Source organism: Somniosus microcephalus, chromosome 12 (assembly GCF_052327205.1).
Source record: "Somniosus microcephalus isolate GS21.2 chromosome 12, FLI_Smic_1.0, whole genome shotgun sequence".
Classification (NCBI taxonomy): domain Eukaryota; kingdom Metazoa; phylum Chordata; class Chondrichthyes; order Squaliformes; family Somniosidae; genus Somniosus; species Somniosus microcephalus.
The window spans coordinates 49,380,107-49,405,796 of NC_140998.1; the positions used below are offsets into that span (position 1 = coordinate 49,380,107).

Below are 25,690 nucleotides of genomic sequence, written 5' to 3' on the forward strand. Positions count from 1 at the left end.
GCCATTAACTCGTCTATTTTGTTACGAATACTACGTGCATTCAGATAGAGAACTTTCAAATATGTTTTGTGACACTTAGTTCCTGCTTTTGCCCTTTTTATTACTTTACCTTTTACTCCATACCTTCTGCCCCTTCCTGACACGCTTTGGTTTTTAATTTCCCCACTGCTACCTAAGTCTATGACCTTCTCTGTTGTCATTTTTATTATTTGCTCTCTAGGAACCTCCCCCCCACTAGTTAGTTTAAAGCCCTCTCTACAGCCCTAGTTATATGATCAGCCAGGACTCTAGTCCCAGCACTGGCCAAGTGAAGCCCATCCCAACGGAACAGCTCCCTCCTGCCCCAGTACTGGTGCCAGTGTCCCAGGAAGCAAAACCCATTTCTCCCACACCAGTCTTTGAGCCACGCATTTAACTCTCTAATTTTATTTGTCCTAGCCAAATTCGCTCGTGGCTCAGGGATTATTACCCTTGAGGTTCTGTTTTTTAATTTGACCCCTAGCTGCTCATACTCCTTTAACAGAACCGGCTTCCTAGTCCTATCTACGTCGTTTGTACCAACATGGACCACGGCAACTGGATCCACCCCCTCCCACTGCAAGTTTCTTTCCAGCCCAGAGGAGATGTCCTTAACCCTGGCACCGGATAGGCAACACAGCCTTCGGGACTCTCGCTCTCGGCTGCAGAGAACTCTATCTATCCCCCTAATAATACTATCCCCTACCACTACAACATTTCTATTTACTCCCCCCTCTTGAATGGCCCCCCGTTCCACGGTGCTGTGGTCAGGTTGCTCATCCTCCCTGCAGTCCCTGCTCCTGTCCCCACAGGGAGTAAGAACCTCGAACCTGTAGGACAAGAGCAAGGGCTGCGGCTCCTCCAACACTACCTCCTGGATCCCCGTACCTGCCTCACTCGTAGTCACACCGTCCTGTCCCTGACCATGGGCTACATCTGAATTAATTAACTTCATAGGTGTGACCACCTCCTGAAACACAGAGTCCAGGTAATTCTCCCCCTCCCTGATGTGTCGCAGTGTCTGAAGCTCAGACTCCAGCTCATCAACACGGAGCTGGAGTTCCTGTAGCAGCAGACACTTGTCACAGATGTAATCACCGTGAGCCTCAATGGGGTCCACCGGCTCCCACATCTTGCAACAGTAACACATCACCTGCTCCATTCTATGTAATTAATTAAATTTTTTATTGTTAGTTATGGACACCCTCTGCCCGATTATAGATGCTAGTATCCCCTTTAATTAATTGGATTTAAATTAAATCAATCCCTCTAATTACACCAGTTAAGTGGTTTACCAACAGTCACTCTGCACCAGAAAGGCCTTATTAACTACAACCCACAGAGTTAAAGTTTGAAAAGAGCACCTAACACCCCACTTACCCTAACTCACACTTACCCAAACTCACAGCACTCTCTGCTGACTTGCACCCAGTGCTTGCTCGCACTAGCACTGGTCTTTTTATACTGTTTGTTTGTTTACAGCCAAATGAGTCACCCCTGCTGATTGGTTAGAGAACTGGTTTCCACTGCCTGCTGTGCCAATTTACTCCTACTGCAGTGTTACCTTGTTTTACTCTTCTTAAACCAACAGAATCCCAAATATTTAACTTTTCCTCTTTACTTAAACTGCTTAAGTAATCTTATCAAGAATGATTTAAAGAGAAATAACAATTAAAGAACTCACACACTTACCCAAACTCACAGCACTCTCTGCTGACTCTGTTTCTCTCTCCACAGATGCTGCCTGACCTGCTGAGTATTTCCAGCATTTTCTGTTTTTATTTCATATCTTTTCATCCCCCTACAAACTAACCATGTGGCTGCCACATCCATCACATACTACAGACTGTTTTGTGAACTGCGTTAACATCTTGGGTTTATATATCTGTTTCATGATCCTTTGCTTCATACTACTGTCGTGGAATGTGGAGTTAAATCATGCAAAGGATTATAAAGTTGCCAGCCAAGCAATGTTGGTGTTGGTATAAACTTAAGTGTTTGCTAAATGAGACTGTGATAGCTTGAATCTAGTGCTGTCTAGCAGTCATTTTTTTTAAACCACAAAATACACAATTATAATACCTTTCACAGCTTCAAAAAAACTATTTGCTGATGGTCAGTTCTGATTTATAATGAAAATTATTATAGAAGAAAAAAAGCATTTTATTTTTAAATGAGATTTACATGAAGTTATCAATTTAAATCCTCAAATGCCATGTGCAAAAAGAGACCAATGTTATTAAAAGGAAAATTTCTGTTGAAAAATAATAGCAAGGAAGGGTTTAAACTAATTTGGCAGGGGGAAGGTCACCAGGATGCAGCAGCAGATAAGGTGCATAGAAAACAACAGCAACAGAACAAAGACTATTGTAGAAAGAGCAGGAATTAGATGGAGGGAAAAAGAAAAGCCAACTAGCACGGTGTTGGAATGCATGTGTGTTAATGTGAGGTGTTTTACAAATAAGGTTGATGAGCTACAGGCACAAGTTGCCACATTCTGATATAGTGGCTATAACGGATACCTGGCTTAAACACAGACAGGAATGGGAACTAAACACTCCCGGCTACAATGTATTAGGAGGGATAGAGAGAGAGAAAGAGAGAGCGAGCGCGAGAGAGAGAGAGCGCGAGCGAGAGAGAGCGCGCGCGAGAAAGAGAGAGCGCGAGAGAGTCGCACGCTCTCTCTCTCTCGCGGAGAGAGAGAGAGAGAGAGAGAGTCGCGCGCTCGCTCTCTCTCTCTCTCGCGGCGAGAGAGAGTCGCGCGCTCGCTCTCTCTCTCTCTCGCGGCGAGAGAGAGTCGCGCGCTCGCTCTCTCTCTCTCTCGCGGCGAGAGAGAGTCGCGCGCTCGCTCTCTCTCTCTCTCGCGGCGAGAGAGAGTCGCGCGCTCGCTCTCTCTCTCTCTCGCGGCGAGAGAGAGTCGCGCGCTCGCTCTCTCTCTCTCGCCGAGAGAGGGCGCGAGAGGGAGGGCGTGCGTGAGCGAGAGGGGGCGCGCGCGAGCGAGGGGGCGCGCGCGAGAGAGAGCGCGAGCGCGAGAGAGCGAGCGCGAGAGAGAGAGAGCGCGAGCGAGCGCGAGAGAGAGCGAGCGCGAGAGAGCGAGCGCGAGAGAGCGAGCGCGAGAGAGCGCGAGCGCGAGAGAGAGAGCGAGCGCGAGAGCGCGAGCGAGAGCGAGAGAGCGCGAGCGCGAGAGAGAGCGAGCGCGAGAGAGAGCGAGCGCGAGAGAGAGCGAGCGCGAGAGAGAGCGAGCGCGAGAGAGAGCGAGCGCGAGAGAGAGAGCGAGCGCGAGAGAGAGAGCGAGCGCGAGAGAGAGAGAGAGAGAGCGAGCGAGCGGGAGCGAGAGAGCGAGAGCGAGGGCGCGAGAGCGAGGGCGCGAGAGCGAGGGCGCGAGAGCGAGAGCGCGAGAGAGAGAGCGCGAGAGAGAGCGCGAGAGAGAGAGCGCGAGAGAGAGCGCGAGAGAGAGAGCGCGAGAGAGAGAGCGCGAGAGAGAGAGCGCGAGAGAGAGAGCGCGAGAGAGAGAGAGCGCGAGAGAGAGAGAGCGCGAGAGAGACAGCGCGAGAGAGCGCGAGAGAGAGAGCGCGAGAGAGAGAGCGCGAGAGAGAGCGCGAGAGAGAGAGCGCGAGAGAGAGCGCGAGAGAGAGAGCGCGAGAGAGAGAGCGCGAGAGAGAGAGCGCGAGAGAGAGAGCGCGAGAGAGAGAGCGCGAGAGAGAGAGAGAGAGAGCGAGAGAGAGAGCGAGAGAGAGAGCGAGAGAGAGAGCGAGAGAGAGAGCGAGAGAGAGAGCGAGAGAGAGAGAGCGAGAGAGAGAGCGAGAGAGAGCGCGAGAGAGAGCGCGAGAGCGAGAGCGAGAGCGAGAGAGCGCGAGAGAGAGCGAGAGAGCGAGAGAGCGCGAGAGAGAGCGCGAGAGCGAGAGCGCGAGAGAGAGCGCGAGAGAGAGAGCGCGAGAGAGAGAGCGCGAGAGAGAGAGCGCGAGAGAGCGCGAGAGAGAGCGAGCGCGAGAGAGAGAGCGCGAGAGAGAGAGCGCGAGAGAGAGAGCGCGAGAGAGAGAGCGCGAGAGAGAGAGCGCGAGAGAGCGCGAGAGAGCGCGAGAGAGAGAGAGCGCGAGAGAGAGAGAGCGCGAGAGAGAGAGAGCGCGAGAGAGAGAGAGCGCGAGAGAGAGAGAGCGCGAGAGAGAGAGAGCGCGAGAGAGAGCGCGAGAGAGAGAGCGCGCGAGAGAGAGAGAGAGCGCGAGAGAGAGAGAGAGAGCGCGAGAGAGAGAGCGCGAGAGAGTTGCATTTATATAGCGCCTTTCACAACCTCAGGCGGTCCCAAAGCACTTTACAACCAATGAAGTACTTTTGAAGTGTAGTCACTGTTGTAATGTAGGAAACGCATCAGCCAATTGTGCACAGCAAGCTCCCACACACCGCAAGTGATAGTGACCAGATAATCTGTTTTTGTTATGTTGAGGGATACATATTGGCCAGGACACCGGGGATAACTCCCCTGCTCTTCTGCAAATAGTGTCATGGAATCTTTTCCGTCCACCTGAGAGAACAGACGGGATCTCAGTTTACCTCAAAAGGATATTTCAAATTAATACCTGGCTAGAGGAATGGTGCAAGGGGGAAGGATTCAAATTCCTGGGACATTGGAATCGGTTCTGGGGGAGGTGGGACCAGTACAAACTGGACGGTTTGCACCTGGGTGAGACCAGAACCGATGTCCTAGGGTGAGTGTTTGCTAGTGCTGTTGGGGAGGGTTTAAACTAAGATGGCAGGGGGTTGGGAACCTGTACAAGGAGACAGATGAAAGGGAAGCAAGGATAGAAACAAAAGACAGGAAGGAGAAAAGCAAAAGTGGAAGGCAGAGAAATCAAGGGTGTAAATCAAACAGGGCCACAGTAAATAAGAATTCTAAAAGAACTAAGTGTTAAAAAATCAAGCCTGAAGGCTTTGGCCTAGAAATTCAGCAAGGCCCCGCCAGCTCGCTTGCGCCCAAAAGTTAGCGCTGCGCGCGGAGCCAGTTGCGACCGTCAGAAATTCAGTTTTTGCGCCCCAATTCGGAACCGGGCGCTATTCCAGGGTGTGCCCGCCCCCGCTTGAGGCGCTGAAACTGAATTTCAGCGCTGTCGGTGCCGCTGCGCCACCTGCTGCGGAGCGGCAGGCTGCGGTACTGCAGGCCTCCTCCTTCTCTTAAGGGGGAGGTGCCTGCAACGGGGAGATCGCCGCTTGATAGTGCCGGCAAATGAGCCCGGCACCACGGAAAAGTGCCGGGCTCGCGGAAAGCAGCCGGCAATGCCGCGGGGGGGGGGGGGGGGGGGGGGGGGGGGTGGTGGTGGAGGAGGCCGGGGAAGGAGGTGCGGGCAGGCGGCCGCCGAAAAAGCGGCCGGCCGCACCTCCGCCTTAACTAGCGCCACGAAGGCTGCAGGACGGCCACGGTTGCAGAACGTTGTTTGCGGCCGCTGCGGAAGAGGCGGCCGCAACTAAATACGGGGGTCGGGCCGGTATCGGGGCGGAACCGGGGCGCTGCGCACACCGATGACGTCATCGGTGCCGGCGCAGCGCTACCGGCTACTGCCGCGCTGAATATCAGCGCAAACTCCTCTATTGGCGCAGAAGCCCTCTTTGGGCGGTAACTGGGCGCAAAGCTGGCGGGGCCTTACTGAATTTCTAGCCCTTTGTGTCTTAATGCGAGGAACATTCGTAATAAGGTGGATGAATTAGCTGTGCAAATAGATGTAAACGGATATGATATAATTGGAATTACGGAGACATGGCTCCAGGGTGACCAAGACTGGGAATTCAACATCCAGGGGTATTCAATATTCAGGAAGGACAGGAAAAAAAGAAAAGGAGGTGGGGTAGCATTGCTCGTTAAGGAGGAGATTAACACAATAGTAAGGAAGGATATTAGCTCTGATGATGTGGAATCTGTAAGGGTAGAGCTGAGAAATAACAAGGGGCAGAAAACATTAGTGGGAGATGTATACAGACCCCAAACAGTAATGCTGAGGTTGGAGTTGGCATTAAATGGGAAATTAGAGACGCGTGCAATAAGGGCACAGCAGTTATCATGGGTGATTAATCTATATATATAGATTGGGCTAACCAAATTAGAAACAATACTGTGGAGGAGGAAATCCTAGAGTGTATACGGGATGGTTTCCTGGACCAATGTGTCGAGGAACCAACTAGAGATCAGGCCATCTTAGACTGGGTATTATGTAATGAGAAAGGATTAATTAGCAATCTTGTTGTGCGAGGCCCCTTGGGGAGGTGCGATCATAATATGATAGAATTCTTCATTAAGATGGAGAATGAAGTAGTTGACTCAGAGACTAGGGTCCTGAATTTAAATAAAGGAAACTATGATGGTATGAGGCATGAGTTGGCTAGGATGGATTGGGGAATGTTACTTAAAGGGTTGACGGTGGATAGGCAATGGCAAACATTTAAAGATCGCATGGATGAACTACAGAATTTGTTCATCCCTGTTTGGCATAAAAATAAAACAAAAAAGGTGACTCAACTGTGGCTAACAAGGGAAATTAGGGATAGCATAAGATCCAAGGAGAGGACATATAATTTGGCCAGAAAAAGCAGCAAACTTGAGGATTGGGAGCAGTTTAAGATTCAGCAAAGGAGGACAAAAGGATTAATTAAGAGGGGGAGAATAGAGTAAGCTTGCAGGGAACATAAAAACTGACTGTAAAAGCTTCTATAGATATGTGAAGAGAAAAAGATTGGTGAAGTCAAGCGTAGGTCCCTTGCAGTCAGAATCAGGGGAACTTATAATGGGGAACAAAGAAATGTCAGACCAATTAAATACGTACTTTGGTTCTGTCTTCACAAAGGAGGACACAAATAACCTCCCAGAGATGTCAGGGAATATAAGGTCTAATGAGAGGGAGGAACTGAATGAAATCAGTATTTGGAGGGATGTGGTGTTAAGGAAATTGACGGGATTGAAGGCCGATAAATCCCCAGGGCCTGATAATTTACATCCTAGGGTACTTCTGGAACAGTTCCCATGGATTGGAGAGTAGCTAATGTTACCCCACTATTCAAAAAAGGTGGTAGAGAGAAAACAGGGAATTATAGACCGGTAAGCCTGACATCGGTAGTGGGGAAAATGCTAGAGTCCATTGTAAAAGATGTATTAGCAGAGCACTTGGAAAACAGTGGCAGGATCGGACAAAGTCAACATGGATTTACAAAAGGTAAATCATGCTTGACTAATCTACTGGAATTTTTTGAGGATGTAACTGGTAGAATAGATAAGGGAGAGCCAGTGGATGTGGTGGATTTGGACTTTCAGAAGGCTTTCGATAAGGTCCCGCATAAGAGATTAGCATGTAAAGTTAAAGCACATTGGGTTGGGGGTAAGGTGCTGTCTTGGATAGAGAACTGGTTGGCAGACAGGAAGCAAAGAGTTGGAATAAACGGGTCTTTTTCCAAGTGGCAGGCAGTGACTAGTGGGGTACCACAGGGATCGGTGCTTGGACCCCAACTATTCACAGTATCTATATATATCTGTAATATATATAAATAAATGATCTAGACAAGGGAACTAGATGTAATATCTCCAAGTTTGCAGATGACACAAAGCTGGGTGGGCGTGTCTGCTGTGAGGAGGATGCCGAGAAACTCCAGTATGATTTGGACAGGTTGGGTGATTGGGTAGAAGCATGGCAGATGCAGTATAATGTGGATAAATGCGAGGTTATCCACTTCGATGGCAAAAACAGGAAGACAGATTATTATCTGAACGGCAATAGATTGGGAAAAGGGGAAGTGCAACGAGACCTGGGTGTCCTTGTGCACCAGTCGCTGAAGGTAAGCATGCAGGTGCAGCAGGCGGTTAAGAAGGCAAATGGTATGTTGGCCTTCATAGCGAGAGGATTTGAGTACAGGAGCAAGGATGTCTTGCTGCAGTTGTACATGGCCTTGGTGAGACCACACCTTGAGTATTGTGTGCAGTTTTGGTCGCCTTATCTGAGGAAGGATGTTTTTGCTATGGAGAGCGCGAAGATTCAACAGACTGATACCTGGGATGGCAGGAATGACGTATGAGGAGAGATTGGGTCGATTAGGCTTATATTCGCTTGAGTTTAGAAGAATGAGAGGGGATCTCATCGAAACTTATAAAATTCTAACAGGACTGGATAGACTAGATGCAGGAAGGATGTTCCCGATGGTGGGAGTCCAGAACCAGGGGTCACAGTCTAAGGATAAGGGGTAAGCCATTTAGGGCTGAGATGAGGAGTAATTTCTTCACCCAGAGAGTGGTGAACCTGTGGTATTCTCTACCACACAGGGCAGTTGAGGCCAATTCATTAAATATATCCTAAATATATCATAAATCCGTGCTGACTCTGCCCAATCCTATTACAGGAAACTCTCGATTTACTGGCACCTAAATAACTGGAAATCTGTGTTAACCGACACACGCACACACAGAACATCCCTCCAAAGAATGGGATCACTGAGAATTGCATAACTACAGTACTTTGAATTTAATCTGAAGTGCATTGTTACAATTCGAGAGACGTTTAGTTTTTCCCAATCATATATACCTGATCAGAAATATCGCTCGCAGAGGGTGTTGTGGGATTTCAGGAACCTACCAGTCTGTTGACAATGCTACAATAGATGCAGATGAAACAACTAATCATAAAGACAGACATTGTGAACATTCTTGCTTTACCCCCGCATGTCAACTGACGTGTTACAGCAGAAGAACACATTTGAAGAAGCACATGTTGGAGGAAAATAGTGTAGTTGACTGTCAAAGGCTGCAAAGAAGTTGAGAAAGATGAGGAGGGATAGTGCATCACGCTCAGAGTCACAGAGGATGTCATTTGTGATTTTGACATGGGCCCTTTTAGTGCTGTGGCAGGGGCGGAAACCTAATTGCTAGAGTTTAGAAGAATGAGAGGGGATCTCATTGAAACTTATAAAATTCTAACAGGACTAGACAGACTAGATGCAGGAAGGATGTTCCCGATGGCCGGGGAGTCCAGAACCAGGGGTCACAGTCTAAGGATAAGGGGTATGCCATTTAGGACTGAGATGAGGAGGAATTTCTTAACCCAGAGAGTGGTGAACCTGTGGAATTCTCTGCCACACAGGGCAGTTGAGGCCAATTCATTAAATATATTCAAGAAGGAGTTAGATATATTTCTTGAGGCTAAAGGGATCAAGGGATATGGGGAGAAAGCAGGGACAGGGTACTGAATTTGGATGATCAGCCATGATCTCATTAAATGGCGGAGCGGGCTTGAGGGGCCGAATGGCCTACTCCTGCTCCTATCTTCTATGTTTACATCTCATCCAAAGCTAAAGGGCTGGGGGGAGGGGGGAAGTATTTGGTTAGAGTTAAGGAACAGAAAAGGAGCTGTTACATTGCTGGATGTTTACTTTAGAACTCCAAATTGCGAGAAGGATTTAGGAGGAGCAAATATGTATGCAAATTTCAGAGCTATATAAAAAAAAAGAAGAGCAGGAATAGTAGGGGACTTCAATTACCATAATATAGACTAGGGGAAAAAGAGTAAAGTCCAAGTAGGGTGAAGTATTCCTAAAATGTGTACAGGAGGACTTTCTTAATCAGTTTGTTTCTAACCCAACGAGGAAGGAAGCAGTGCTGGATCTAGTTCTGGGGAATGAAGTGGGGCAAGTGATCATAATATAATTAGGTTTAAAGTAATTATGGAAAGGGTCAAAGAAAAATTAAAGGTGAAAACACCCAACTGGAAGAGAGCCAATTTCAGCAACTTGAGAAGGGGTCCAGCACAGATGGACTGGAAACAAAGATCAGCCAGGAAAACAGTAAATAATAATGGCAGGCCTTCAAGGCAGAGATAGTTTGGGTACAAACCAAGCATAGCCTCATAAGGAGGAAAGATGGGGTATCCAAAGCTTGAGCTCCCTGGATGACAAAGGAAAGAGAGATTAAAATAAAATAGAAAAAAGAGGTTTATGACAAATGTCAGGTAGGGAATACAGTAGAAAACCAGACAGAATACAGAGTGCGCAGGGGAAAATTGAAAAAAGGACATAAGGGCAAGAAGAGAGTATGAGAAAAGATTAGTGGCTAACAGAAAAGGGAACCAAAAATCTTTTATAAACATAGGTAAAGTAAAAGGATAGTTAAAGGAATGGTGCGGCTGATTAGGGACATAAAAGGAAATCTTCTTGTGGAGGGTAAGGGCATGACTGAGGGACTGAATGAGTACTTTGCATCTGTCTTCACAAAAGAGGATGAAGTTAATGTCATGTTAGAGGAAGGGGAGTAGAGATATTGGATCAGATAAAAATAGATAGAAAGGAAGTGTTAAATGGGTTGGCATCACTTAAAGTTAACAAGGCACCCGATCCAGATGGGATACATCCTAGGTTGCTGAGGGAAGCTAGGGTGGAGCTAGCAGAAGCTCTGACCACAACCTTTCAATCCTCCTTGGATATGGGAGTGGTGCCAGCGGACTGGATGATTGCAAATGTTACACCCCTGTTCAAAAAAGCGGAGGGGGATAAACCTGGTAACTACAGGCCAATCAGTCTGAGGTCAGTGGTGAGTAAACTACTGGAGACCATGTCAAGGACAAAATTAATTGTTACTTGGAGAAGCATGGGTTAATAAAAGTCAACCAGCACTGATTTGTTGAAGGCAAATCAAGTCTGACTAACCTGACAGTTCTTTGATAAAGTAACAAAAAAGAGGATTGATGCAGGTAGTGTAGATGATGTTGTATATATGGACTTTCAAAAGGCATTTGATAAAGTATCACATAACAGGCTTATTCAGAAAATAGAAGCACATCATATTAAAGCAATGGTGATAACTTGAGTATATCAATGGCTAAGGGATAGGAGGCAGAGAGTAGTGGTGAACAGATGTTTTCTGACTGAAGAGAAGTATGCAGTGGTGTCACCCGGGGTTGGTATTCGGACCATTGCTTTTCTTTTTATATATAAATGACCTGGACTTGGTATAGGGAGTGCAATTTCGAAGTTTGCAGATAATACAATACTTGGCAACGTAGTAAATAGTGAGCAGGATAGTAGCAGACTTCAGGAGGACATAAGACAGAATGGTGAAATGAGCAGACACATTTCAGATCCAAATTAATGCAGTTAAGTGCAAAGTGATACACTTTGGAAGGAACAACATAGAGGGGCAGTACAATCTAAATGGTACTATTTTGAGGGAGGTGGGGGTGCAAGAGCAGAGGGACCGGAGGGTGCTTATTCACAAATCTTTGAAGGTGGCAGGGCAGGTTGTAAGGCAGCTGAGAAAGTGTATAGGATACTTGGCTTTGTAAATAGGGGCATTGAATACAAAAACAAGGAAGTCAGCTTGAGTATTGTGTACAATTCTGGGCACCACACTTTAGGAAGGATGTGATGGCCTTAGAGAGGGTATAGAGGAGGTTTACCAGGATGATACCAGGGATAAGGGACTTCAGTTATGTGGAGAGACTGGAGAAGCTGGGTTTGTTCTCCTTAGAGCAGAGAAGGTTAAGGGAGACCTAATAGAGTTATTCAAAATTATGAGGGGTTTTGATAGAAAGACTTGCATTTATATAGCGCCTTTCATGGCCACCAGACGTCTCAAAGCGTTTTACAGTCAATGAAGTACTTTTGAAGTGGAGTCACTGTTGTAATGTGGGAAACACGGCAGCCAATTTGCGCACAGCACTGTCCTTCAAACAGCAATGTGATAATGACCAGGTAATCTGTTTTTGTTATGTTGGTTGAGGGATAAATATTGGCCAGAACACAGGGGATAACTCCCCTACTCTTCTTCGAAATAGTGCCATGGGATCTTTTACATCCACCTGAGAACAGATGGGGCCTCAGTTTAACGTCTCATCTGAAAGACGGCACCTCTGACAGTGCAGCACTCCCTCAGCACTGCACTGGAGTGTCAGCCTGGATTTGTGTGTTCAAGTCCCTGGAGTGGGACTTAAACCCACAACCTTCTGACTCAGAGGTGAGTGTGCTACCAACTGAACCACAGCGGACACTGATAGAGCAAGTAGGGAGAAATTGTTTCTTCTGGCAAGTGGGTCAGTAACCAGAGGTCAGATTTAAAATAATTGGCAAAAGAACGAGAGGGTAAATGAGGAGATTTTTTTTCCCCCCCAGAGGGTTGTTAAGATCTGAATCTCACTATCTGAAAGGGTGGTGGAATCAGATTACATAGGAACTTTCAAAATTGGACATGCACTTAAAGAGGACTCATTTGCAGGGCTATGGGGAACAGCTTGGTTGTGGGACTACATTGGATAGCTCTTTCAAAGAGCTGGCATAAGCACGATGGGCTGAATGGCCTTCTTCTGTGCTGTAAGGTTCTATGATTCTATACCACTGTAGCACTAGATTGCATTTATAATGAGTAAAGCTGAAACCTGAATATATTGTTTTATATATTTAAACAAACAAAAATCCCACCAACATGCAAAATTAAGCCGGAATCTAATCCCAGTACACAGGAAGCAATTTGATGTATAAACAGATCTAATAAGTCAGTTATAGTACATGATCCTTAACCTTATGTGCACCTGCAAAGCTACTGTTCTGCCACTACAAAACTAAAGTTGTCTTTTCCAGTCAGATCTGATGGGGCTGGATGATTAACATACAATGGCCAAAATGTTTCTATCCGTTTTAATAATTCTGTAAGTGCTACATTCCATATTCATTTATAATTGGATTTTCCACCTAAGTTTTGGAATTCCAACACACAAGACCCAAGCCTAAGGTTTGCTCAATGCAAAAATCCCAACATATAGTAAATATTGAGTAGAGTATGAAGTTCAGCTTTTTCCATACCTGTCCAGCAGTGTCATATAGACCAAGCAAATGTTGCTTTCCTCCAACGGTGATGGTTACTGCAAGGTAAAAGAATTAAGTTAATTGCTACTCACAGGATTATTTTCCTATGGATAGCAAGTAATTAACCATAGCTTGGGACATAAAATATAAATGGTAAACATGTGAAATTATTCGTTTTTAAACTGGGAAATATTTATTAGATGGGCTTAACCATTACTGTAAATGGTGTTTTTTTTACACAAGGTCTATTCTGTTGCTTAATTGGTACTTATGGCACCGCCTTTATCCCATATGCTTTTGAAGTAAACCATTTTTGCCACTTACATTTTCTACTTTCCTGGAAATAAATACAAACAGGTATATAGAAATAAGATTAAAAAATTCAAAATATATGGTCACATTACATATACAGAGCGACGGCCAGCAGATCTTTAACGCAACTTTCACAACTGAGAGCTTAGCAGCACGATTATTTAAATCACTTTGCTTCAAGATTTGTGTAGAATGGGGTCACAAAGTTTTTCTCCCCCCCCCCCCCCCCTTTCTCATCTCTTCTCTCCAGGAGTACAGTTCCACAGGAACACTACAACCTCACCCAAATGGCCATTATTCTCAAGTGAACTATAACAGTGAACATCTGCAGGCTATTCAGTGCTGTTAATTCTGATTCTAAGGTTAATAAACTAATTTTAGTTCATGACCTTGTTGTCTGACGACTTCTTTGATAATTAGTAAGAAAGGGTTAATGTTTTCACTCAGTACCTTATGCATGTTCTGATGGGAGGTTAGTTGTGCAAATGCTAATATAAACCAAACCGGTTGATACAAGAGAGAGTTCAACGAGCCAAATTTAGGCATCATTAACTCCTAGACATAAGCAGGGTGGTAAACCCTAGGTGTTTCTTTGACAAGGAGTTAAGGTAAAGAGTTAAGGACATGTCAGGTGCCCTTGATGAATATTCCGGTCAGGATATTGATCCCAGTGTTCTTACAGTATTGCCGTACAGGGTTATCTGGAGGTGGAGTGGAAATTATCCCAGCCCCCAGCGACAAGGCCAATGCTCTAGATCCTACCATTGAGACAGGCTGGCTGGTCAACCATTAATAGCACCACAGAGTACTGTGGAGCTGCCTGGCTCAGGTATCAGATAAGTGAATCTTTCAGAGATGGCTTCGGTTCTGATCTTCCATCACCAGGCATGCCATCTTGGAGCCAACTTGACCAACTTGCCTCCCTATCCCAAAGGAGCAACTGGAACTTGGGAGGAACGAGAGAGGAAAGTTAAAAACAGCACTGATAATGTTAATAGGAATAAAATTGAGATAAGAAAGGTTGCGATGGAAGGTGAGGATTGCTTACTGGATCACACTTTTTCTTGCCTCTTATTTGGGAGTATGAGAAAGATGCGAAGAAGGCCCATCCAGATATAGGAGTGGACATTGGGCTTTTTAAGCTACTTTTATATTGGCGCTGTTTTACTTTGGAGACTAGCCCCTAACTCCTGTTGTTTACACTAAGCTATCAAATCTGGTTCTCAGCCAGGCAGCAGAATGGCAGACATGTGGAAAACTGGGTCTACGATTTTGTTGCCAGGATTAGACAGCGAGATTTAGTGTAAACTTGAGGTGCCAGCTCATAGATGCCAGTTCCCTGGAATTCAAACTGAAACAGTATAATAGTATAAAAATGGCTAAGGAGCTGAGAGCTGCTGAGAGGAAAAGAAATGTTTACCATAAAAGGGGAAACTGAGCTACTATGCGTATGCTACAGCAGGTGGGGACTCAGATATGCAATGTTAAACCCGAGTTAAAGCGAGATAATGAGGATGAAATGTTGATAGCTGAAGGAATAAAGGTAAAGTTACCAAAGGTAAGAGGTGGCAGGAACATTGGAACAGGAGGAGGTCATTCTTCTGCCTCCTCCCCCCCACATCCCATCATTGCTGGCTGTTCCTTTAGTTGCCTAGGCCTCATGTTCAAAAATGTCTTTGTATATGCCGCCACCCCACCAAAACATACAACAGAGTCAAGATTGAAGGGTTTAACAATATCATCCAAACTCGTAAAGGAGAAATAAAGCCAAAGAAACCTGACATTGCAGAATATTCAAATGTGTGTGGCAGCAAAGTCACAAACTCTACAAACCAACTAAAGCTACCCCCACTTTTCCAAGATCTCCTCTTCTTGGGCGGTCCCTCGGAACCAAGAATGACTTGCTTCCACATTAAAAATGAGTTCGCAGGTGACGGATGAGTCCAATGCGGGACCTACAGTCTGTCACAGGTGGGGCAGACGGTGGTTGAAGGGGCGGGTGGGTGGGGATGCTTGGGTTGAAGTGCGCTCCTTCCGCTGCCTGCGCTTGGCTTCCGCTTGCTCCCGGTGAAGAGACTCGAGGTGTTCGGCACCTTCCCGGATGCTTCTCCTCCAATTTGTGCGGTCTTGGGCCAGGGATTCCCAGGTGTCGGTGGGGATGTTACACTTTTTCCAAGGAGGCTTTGAGGGTGTCCTTGAAGCATTTCCTCTGCCCACCTGGGGTTCTCTTGCCGTGCCGGAGCTCCGAGTTGAGCGCTTGTTTTGGGAGTTTCGTATCGGGCATGCGGACGATGTGACCCGTCCATTGGAACTGATTGAGCGTGGTCAAAGCTTCGATGCTGGGGATGTTGGCCTGAGCAAGAACACTGATGTTGGTGCGCCTATCCTGCCAATGGATTTGCAGGATCTTGCAGAGGCAGCATTGGTGGTACCTCTCCAGTGCTTTGAGGTGCCTGCTGTACATGGTCCATGTCTCGGAGGCATACAGCAGGGCGGGTATCACTGCTGCTCTGTAGACCATGAGCTTAGTGCCGGGTTTGAGGTCCTGGTCTTCAAACACTCTCTTCCTCAGGCGGCCGAAGGCTGCACTGGCACACTGAAGGCAGTGTTGGACTTCGTTGTCGACGTCTGCCCTTGTTGACAGTAGGCTGCCGAGGTATGGAAAGTGGTCCACGTTGTCCAAGGCCTTGTCGTGGATTTCCAAGATCTACTTTTGTACTATAGACACGGAGCCGGGGTGGGGGGGCGTCCAGTTGCCAAAGCTCATTAATGAAGAAATCAAAAATACTGAGCACTAGCTCCACAATAACTACCAAGAGACAGTAAAGTAAATTAAAGGGAGGAAAAATTCAGTTGATTAGCGCCTCCCATTAGCGCCCCAAGAGGGCGCTAATGGGGCGCAAAGCAACTAGCGCCTGGGCGCGGCAATGTTTGCGCCGCTTGCAAAATCGACCAGACATTTTGTGGCGGCGCGAAACACTGGGGGACTTCAATGCCCATCACCAAGAGTGGCTCGGTAGCATCATTACTGACCGAGCTGGCCAAGTCCTGAAGGACATAACTGCCAGTCTGGGCCTGCGACAGGTGGTGAGAACCAACACGAGAGAAAAACCTACTTGACCTCGTCCTCACCAATCTTCCTGTCGCAGATGCATCTGTCCATGATAGCATTGGTAGCAGTGACCACCGCACAGTCATTGTGGAGACGAAGTCCCATCTTCACACTGAGGATACCCTCCATCGTGTTGTGTGGTACTACCACCATGCTAAATGGGATAGATTCAGAACAGATCTAGCAGCTCAAAACTGGGCATCCATGAGGCGCTGTGGGCCATCAGCAGCAGCAGAATTGAATTCCACTACAATCTATAACCTCATGGCCCAGCATATCCCTTACTCTACCATTACCACCCAGCCAGGAGACCAACCCTAATTTAAAAAGGAGTGTAGAAGAGCATGCCGGGAGCAGCACCAGGCGTACCTAAAAATGAGGTGCCAACCTGGGGAAGCTGCAACGGACTACATGCATGCTAAAAAGCGGAAGCAGCATGCTACAGACAGGGCGAAGCGATCCCACAATCAACGGATCAGATCAAAGCTCCGCAGTCCTACCACATCCAATTGTGAATGGTGGTGGACCATTAAACAACTAATGGGATGAGGAGGCTCCATGAATATCCCCATCCTCAATAATGGTGGAGCCCAGAATGTGAGAGCAAAAGACAAGGATGAAGCATTTGCAACCATCTTGAGCCAGAAGTGCCAAGTGGACAATCCATATTGGCCTACTCCCAAGGTCCCTACCATCACAGAAGCCAGTCTTCAGCCAATTCGATTCACTCCACATGATATCAAGAACGGCTGAGCGCACTGGATACTGCAAAGGCTATGGACCCCGACAACATCCCGGCTATCGTGCTGAAGACTTGTGCTCCAGAACTAGCCGCGCCTCTAGCCAAGCTGTTCCAGTACAGCTACAACACTGGCATCTATCCGACAATGTGGAAAACTGCCCAGGTATGTCTTGTCCACAAAAAGCAGGACAAATCCAACCTGGCCAATTACCGCCCCATCAGTTTACTCTCAATCATCAGCAAAGTGATGGAAGGTGTCATCGACAGTGCTAACAAGCGGCACTTACTCACCAATAACCTGCTCACTGATGTCCAGTTTGAGTTCCGCCAAGACCTCTCGACTCCCGACCTCGTTACAGCCTTGGTCTAAACATGCACAAAGGAGCTGAATTCCAGAGGTGAGGTGAGAGTGACTGCCCTTGACATCAAGGCAGCATTTGACCGAGTGTGGCAACAAGGAGCCCTAGTAAAACTGAAGTCAATGGGAATCAGGGGGAAAACGCTTCACTGGCTGGCGTCATATCTAGCACAAAGGAAAATGGTTGTGGTGATTGAAGGTCAATCATCACAGCCCCAGGACATCACTGCAGGAGTTCCTCAGGGCAGTGTCCTAGGCCCAACCATCTTCAGCTGCTTCATCAATGACCTTCCCTCCAACATAAGGTCAGAAATGGGGATGTTCGCTGATGACTGCACAGTGATCTGCACCATTCACAACTCCTCAGATAATGAAGCAGTCCATGCAACAAGCTCTGGACGACATTCAGGCTTGGGCTGATAAGTGGCAGGTAACATTCGTGGCACAGAAGTGCCAGGCAATGACTATCGCCAACAAGCGAGAGTCTAACCACCTCCCCTTGACATTCAACGGCATTACCATCGCTGAATCCCCCACCATCAACATCCTGGGGGGTCAACATTGACCAGAAACTTAACTGGACCAGCCACATAAATACAGTGGCAACAAGAGCAGGTCAGAGGCTAGGTATTCTGTGGCGAGTGTCTCACCTCCTGACTCCCCAAAACCTTTCCACCATCTACAAGGCACAAGTAAGGAGTGTGATGGAATACTCTCCACTTGCCTGGATGAGTGCAGCTGCAACAACACTCAAGAAGCTTGACACCATCCAGGACAAAGCAACCCGTTTGATCGGCACCCCATCCACCACCTTAAACATTCACTCCCTCCACCACCGGAGTATCGTGGCTGCAGTGTGTACAATCTACAAGATGCACTGCAGCAACTCGCCAAGGCTTCTTCGGCAGCCACCTCCCAAACCCGCGACCTCTTCCACCTAGAAGGACAAGGGCAGCAGGCACATGGGAACACCACCACCTCCAAGTTCTCCTCCAAGATACACACCATCCTGACTTAGAAGTATATCGCCGATCCTTCATTGTCGCTGGGTCAAAATCCTGGAACTCCCTCCCTAACAGCAGTGTGGGAGTACCTTCACCACACGGACTGCAGTGGTTCAAGAAGGCGGCTCACCACCACCTTCTCAAGGGCAATTAGGGATGGGCAATAAATGCTGGCCTTGCCAGCGATGCACAGATCCCATAAGCGAATAAAAAAAACACTACCGCCACGATCTTCTGCGCCCGCAGATCGTGACGCCAGTCGAGCGTGCCACGCCCTGGACCGGATATTGAGTGCCACCCTCTGCCTTTCTGCCTGCTGCTAGCAATGACAGGTAGAGGGGAACGTTTTACAGTCGGGAGGGACTGGGAGAGCGTTATTTAAAGGCGGCCGCTTCCTGCCTTTTTTTGGCAGCGACATTTTTGCACCACGCATAGAGAGAGAGAGAGAGAGAGAGAGAGACTTCTGGAGAGATTCAAAGCTGTTTGAAGGAGTTTTGGGTACTGAGCAGCACTTTGCAGGTTCATTTTGATTGACCTTCATTGCATCAATTTAGAAGAGACTATGGGGCTGCACTCTCAGCTCTTTCTCTGGGCCGCTCCATTGTTCTTTCCAGCAGAATTGATGTACAAGTCTCTCCAGGCTGAGATTCATGCCTACAATGAGCAGGGTGTGGCTGGAGAGCAAGATCAGCCCGCCCCTTTAAGAACTGGCCGGCGCCAGTGTGCCTGTGTTCCATTGCTAACTGACATCACGAGCTTTGCCAGCGCCTCGCTCCTCGGCGATAGCACCTTGAGAGGTGTGTAATGTCTGATTTAGCGCTCAAATCACCTCCGGGGCGATAGAGGCCAAGTTTGCAGTCGGGGGCGATAATTAGCGCCAGGCGCTAAACTTTGCGCCTGGCCGATAATTGCACCCCAAACAAGGCGATACTGAATTTCTCCCCCAAGGCCTATAAAACTTGCATCTTTGTTTCCATTTGTTTTTGCTCTTTTAGTTACTTGGACTCCAAGTCTGTCTATGCTTTCAGGTCATAGGTCATAGTCATAACGGCACAGGAGGCGGCCATTCAGCCCATCGAGTCCATGCCGGCTCTCTGTAGAGCAATCCAGTCAGTCTCATTCCCCCGCTCTATCCCCATAGCCCTGCAAGTTTATTTCCCTCAAGTGCCTATCCAGTCTCCCCTTGAAAACATTGAGTGGGTCCGCTTCCACCACTTGTGTCGGCAGCGTATTCCAGGTCATCACCAGTCGCTGCATAAAAAAGTTTTTCCTCACACCCGAGCTAGCTCATTCTTTCTCCTCTTGTTTGGCTACACATAGTTTTCTTTGCATTTCTTGACGTTTACTCCTTCACTTTCCCACCTGGATATGTTCCCATTTCAATCTGCCCATCCTCCAAAAAACCAAAACTATTGCCCTTCGACATCCTACAAAGACCATGTCCGAAGATATATTCACATGCCACCGTAGAATTTAATTTCACTTGCAGGCTGCAGAAATAAATACATGCAAAAGCACATGGAAATAAAATCGAGCTATAAATCAATATCAGAGTTCCTGGTGTGATAAGCAATATGTGGGCCTGATGTTATGCAATTTTTGATTAAATGGTGCATTACATTAGGGCAAAAAATAGTATCTTCTATTTATATACAACACACATATACAAGACACTGAATCAGCAAATAAAAGTTTAGAATACATGGTAGGAATCACAAAGTCATTTTATCACTTGCCAGGTTGGGATATCAGAGTACAGCGAGTGCCAATATATTCCCATGCGAATGCACCAACTCTTACCCTCTCCAGTCAATTCCCACTCAGCATGAAACTCCGCAGACATCAAAACCACAACAAAGTAAATCCAGTAAGTCTGTACATGTTATGTACAAAATAAAGAAAAACTCTTTCAAAGCTGCAACAGATCTTAGTATTCAAATGATCTGCATGAACTGTTAAAGGTTAACTCTTGCAATTTATGATATCATCAGTGTAGTAGCTTTAATATATTTGGTATCATGATCTTGTTCCCTATAACATGGCAAAATGTGCTTATATATATATATATATATATATTCTATACACAAACCCAATAGAAATAGTCCCAGGCTGTCATCCATCAAAGTATGCAAACAAAACGGTGATCTTTATTGGGCAACCCCTGTGCTTATATACTGTAAAAATATATAATGGCCCGGAATTAGCGGTCAGCGGTGAAGCAAAGGTGTTCACCGCTGGCCCCGAAGTAAGCTTCGCACAAAGATCTCGCGATCTCTGTGTCGAGAAGTTTGTGTTTCCTGAAGTTTAATTAAAATCAACGGCATATAGTGGGGTTCCCCTAGTGCAAGCTGCTGTGACGTCAACAAGCTGTCTGAACAGCCAATCAAAACGCAGAATTCTCACTGACAGCAAACAAGGAAGTAGGTAAGCTCTTAAAATTCTAACTTTTAAAAGGTGTTAGAGAGAGCAAAACAAAGATTGGGGCTCTCACATGGGGAAAAGGCAAACCTGAAGTAAAGAGGGCCAAGCTTTCTTAAACATTTGAATTTTTATTAAAATGGATAAATTTGACTGCACAAAATTAATTTTTCGGGCCCATAACCTTTGTTTCGCAGTCAATACGCCTAATCCCTTTGGGTCTAACTTTGAGTGGGGAATTTAACAGCGTAATTACTGCGGAAGAGCAAAGTTTTCGTCGGTTTCCCTGATTTGGGTGATTACACAGACCTGCCGGCTCTGTGGAGCAGGGGTTGGGGGGGGGGGGGGGGGGGGGAACCTGTGTCAGAGCTGTCAATGACTGACCCCAACCTCAGGATTTCTGCATGTGCCAAATCCCGAAGTTGCAGTCAGTTTCAAAGGCGGAATGACGGCGAACCGCTGCAAGTTCACAGTCATCCCGACCGCAAATACCGGGCCATAACATTCTACAAAAGGGTAAGTGTAGCATATTCTATTTATATAGAACACGTAAACAACACACTGAAATTACATTTGTTATTTAGTAAAAAAAATACCAGGAGTTTGGAACACAGTATCTTCTGATGCGATAGCCTCCAGTTAAGGACATCTTTGTAGCAAGCATGTCATGTGAGAGTCTACAGATTCCAGCTAGCTAGCTTACAGTTTGAGCCAATTTAGCTTTTAAAAAAAAACATTGACTGTCAGTATTTCTGTCTGTAGTGCCAGATGCCTTATATTAGTCGACAAGGTCAATGTAAGCACAAACACAAATGCAGCATAACTCATAAGCTATTATCCAATGTTAACTTATTCAGCTCAGAATTTTACATTTTAGTGTCATATTTTTAATTGGCAAGGCGGCCGTCTTGGGCCTTTTTGCCAATTAAAAATGACACTAAAATGTAAAATTTACAGGAAAATCCAAATCACCTGTTTTTTTTGCTGATTCAATACCTCTGGTTGTTAATTACAGTAGCAAACTGAGGCCACCAAAATATATTTAGCAGTAAATCTAGACTAACCTGCAAACATCTGCCAATTGCAATCAAATACTATACAAAATATATATTTCAACTGAATTTTCTCCTCTAAAAAAGTGAGAAGTTGCCAAAAAAGTGTTATTTTTGCTTGAGATTTGAATAATGTTTTGGAACCATGTGTACAGTATTTTAAAATACTTTATCCCCATGTAGCATCTTGAGCAAGACTCTTCCTGAAAAAGTTTTACACTTTAGTCATTTTATTTTCTCCAAACTAACACAGAGGAAACATAGATTTTCAAAAGATAAATGAAATGTAATGCATGCTTGGAATTTTAAGGAACAAATTAGCAGTATCCAGAGAGTAGGTGGAAATTTATACCAACTTCTGAGAATTTCAATTAGAGTTCTGAATTATGTGATTTAAAGATGTTTCAATGGTTGGACAATTTGTTAAGAATAACACTATCTGAATTCCTTCACCTATATAAAAAAAATACATTTCTTCCCCCACAACCAAAAAAATTATCTCGTTACTTATTGGCTATAAACATTCCTTGTGGATATTTTCATTGGGGGAAGGGGGGAGGCCATGGAATAATTTAAACACAAGGACACAAGTTGTAAATTTGAGGCATTGGAAGAAGAGTCAATGTACGTCAGCGAGGATGGGTTGATGGGCGAGTGGGATTTGGTATGGGATAGTATAGGAGCAGAATTTTAGAACAGCTGGAGTTTATGGAACATGGAAAATTGAAGACCAGCCAAGAGATTATTGGAATAATCAAGTCTGGAGGTGAAAAAGGCCTGAATAAGGGTTTCAATGGCAGATGGCGGAGGTAGGGAAAGGGGCATGATGCTATGGAGGTGGAAGTAGGCAGTCTTTGCGACGATGAGGTTGGAAATTCAGCTCAGAGTTGAACAGGACACCAAGGTTATAAACAGTCTGAGTTAGCCTGAGACAGTGATAAGGGTGATGGCTCGAGTCAGTAATGAGAGTTTAGAACATAAGAACATAAGAAATAGGAGCAGGAGTAGGCCAATCGGCCCCTCGAGCCTGCTCCGCCATTCAATAAGATCATGGCTGATCTGATCCTAACCGCCAATCCACTATTACAGAACCATCTCCTGAATCTAACAGAATTAGACACATGAAATAGGAGCAGGATCAGGCTACATGGCCCCTGGGCCCGCTCCGCTACCCACAGGGCCATGACCGATCCGAACCTAGTCTCATGTCCAAATTCCTGCCCGCTCCCCGTAACCCTTAATTCCCTTTACTTCAAGGAAACTGTCTATTTCTGTTTTAAATTTATGTAATGATGTAGCTTCTACAGCTTTTTGGGGCAGCATATTCCATGGACCTACCACCCGCTGAGTGAAGTAGTTCCTCCTCATCTCAGTTTTGAAAGAGCAGCCCCTTATTCTAAGACTATGAGTTTGGAGTTTGTGGTGTGGGCTGAAGACTATGGCTTTGGTCTTCCAAGACTAAATGTTGGACAAGCACAGAGGTAGTAAAAGGATTGAGAAAGGTGGTGGAGGGGTAGAGCTGGGTGTCATCACTGTACACCTGGAAGCTAACTGTAGATGATGTTATGGTGTGGAGATGCCGGTGTTGGACTGGGGTGGACAAATGTAAGAAGTCACACAACACCAGGTTATAGTCCAACAGTCTTATTTGAAATCACAAGCTTTCGGATTGCTGCTCCTTCGTCAGGTGAAGTGGAGAGATGCATAAAGACACAGCTTATATAGTCAGAGAATAATGCCAGATGATTACAGGTAATCTTTCTAACTGCCATTTATCACACCTCGGCAGAGAGATAATCACAGCAATCAAAGGTGTGAATGGTGTCCAAACAGGTTAGTCAGGAAAACATTACATCAAAGAACAATGAGGTGGGGTCACAAGGGGTCAAATGTTGCAGATGCTGGGGTCTGTATGAAAAACAAAAAAGACAGAAAAACATTTTTTTTGCTGGAATCACAGCAGGTCCGGCCGCATCTGTGTAGAGAGAACAAGCCAACGACAACTCGAGTCTGGGTGACCCTACGTCAGGTGGGGTTACATGTAGCATGACATGAACCCAAGATCTCGGTTGAGGCCGTCCTTATGAGTGCAGAACTTGGCTGTCAGTTTCTGCTCTACGATTTTGCGTTGTCGTGTGTCTCGAAGGCCGCCTTGGAGAATGCTTACCCGAAGATCTGAGGCTGAATGTCCTTGACTGCTGAAGTGTTCCCCGACTGGGAGGGAACACTCCTGCCTGGCGATTGTTGCGCAGTGTCCGTTCATCCGTTGTCAGTGTCTGCATGGTCTCGCCGATGTACCATGCTCCGGGGCATCCTTTCCTGCAACATATGAGGTAGACAACGTTGGCCGAGTCACATGAGTATGTACCATGTACCTGGTGGGTGGTGTCCTCACGTGTGATGATGGTATCTGTGTTGATGATCTGGCATGTCTTGCAGAGGTTGCCGTGGCAGGGTTGTGTGGCGTTGTGGTCGCTGTTCTCCTGAAAGCTGGGTAATTTGCTGTGAACGATGGTCTGTTTGAGGTTAGGCGGCTGTTTGAAGGCGAGTAGTGGAGGCGTGGGGATGGCCTTAGCGAGGTGTTCATCGTCATCGATGACATGTTGAAGGCTGCGAAGAACATGGCATAGTTTCTCCACTCCGGGAAAGTACTGGACGACGAAGGGTACTCTGTTGGTGGTGTCCCGTGTTTGTCTTCTGAGGAGGTCTATGCGATTTTCTGCTGTGGCCCGTTGGAACTGTCAATCGACGAGTCGAGCGTCATATCCCGTTCTTACGAGGGCGTCTTTCAGCGTCTGTAGGTGTCCATCGCGTTCCTCCTCGTCTGAGCAGATCCTGTGTATCCACAGGGCTTGTCCATAGGGGATGGCTTCTTTAACGTGGTTAGGGTGGAAGCTGGAGAAGTGGAGCATCCTGAGGTTGTCCATGGGCTTGCGGTAGAGTGAAGTGCTGAGGTGTCCGTTTTTGATGGAGATTCGTGTGTCCAAGAATGAAACCGATTCTGAGGAGTAGTCCATGGCGAGTTTGATGGCGGGATGGAACTTGTTGATGTTATCATGTAGTCTTTTCAGTGATTCTTCGCCGTGGGTCCATAGGAAGAAAATGTCGTCGATGTATCTGGTGTATAGCGTTGGTTGGAGGTCCTGTGCAGCGAAGAAGTCTTGCTCAAACTTGTGCATGAAGATGTTGGCGTATTGGGGTGCGAATTTGGTCCCCGTGGCTGTTCCATGTGTTTGGGTAAAGAACTGGTTGTCGAAGGTGAAGACATTGTGGTCAAGGATGAAGCGGATGAGTTGTAGGATGGCGTCTGGAGATTGGCTGTTGTTGGTGTTGAGTACTGAGGCTGTCGCAGCGATGCCGTCATCGTGGGGGATACTGGTGTAGAGTGCCGAGACGTCCATCGTGGCGAGGAGTGTTCCTGGTTCAACTGGTCCATAGGTGCTGAGTTTCTGTAAGAAGTCTGTAGTGTCGCGACAGAAGCTGGGGGTTCCCTGTACGATGGGTTTCAGGATGCCCTCGACGTATCCAGAGAGGTTCTCACAGGGTTCCGTTGCCCGATACGATAGGACGTCCGGGTGTGTTGGCATTGTGTATCTTTGGGAGGCAGTAGAAGTCTCCCACGCGGGGAGTACATGGGATGAGAGCGCGTAGGATGCTTTGAAGGTCTGGATCGAAGGTCTTGATCAGTCTGTTGAGTTGGCGGGTGTGTTCTTTGGTCGGATCTGCAGGTAACTGTCTGTAGTGTTCCTGGTTGTCCAGTTGTCGGTATGCTTCTTTGCAATAGTCCGTTCTGTTCTGTATGACGATGGCTCCTCCTTTGTCTGCTGGCTTGATGACGATGTTGCGGTTGGTCTTGAGAGC

At 46.6% G+C, this 25,690-nt stretch overlaps 1 protein-coding gene across 3 annotated transcripts in view; it reads right to left on the bottom strand.

Annotated features, from left to right (window-relative positions):
* The window catches only part of rhoj (ras homolog family member J), a 74,320-nt gene that overhangs the window by 37,737 nt on the left and 10,893 nt on the right, over positions 1-25,690 (bottom strand). For all 3 annotated transcript variants that reach the window (XR_015080180.1, XM_086002821.1, XM_086002822.1), the window contains exon 2: positions 12,829-12,887. Coding sequence is in view for 2 of the 3 variants with exons in the window: in XM_086002821.1 (XP_085858947.1) it covers positions 12,829-12,887 (59 nt within the window). In the remaining variant the exon portion in view is untranslated. The remainder of the gene's footprint in view (positions 1-12,828; positions 12,888-25,690) is intronic.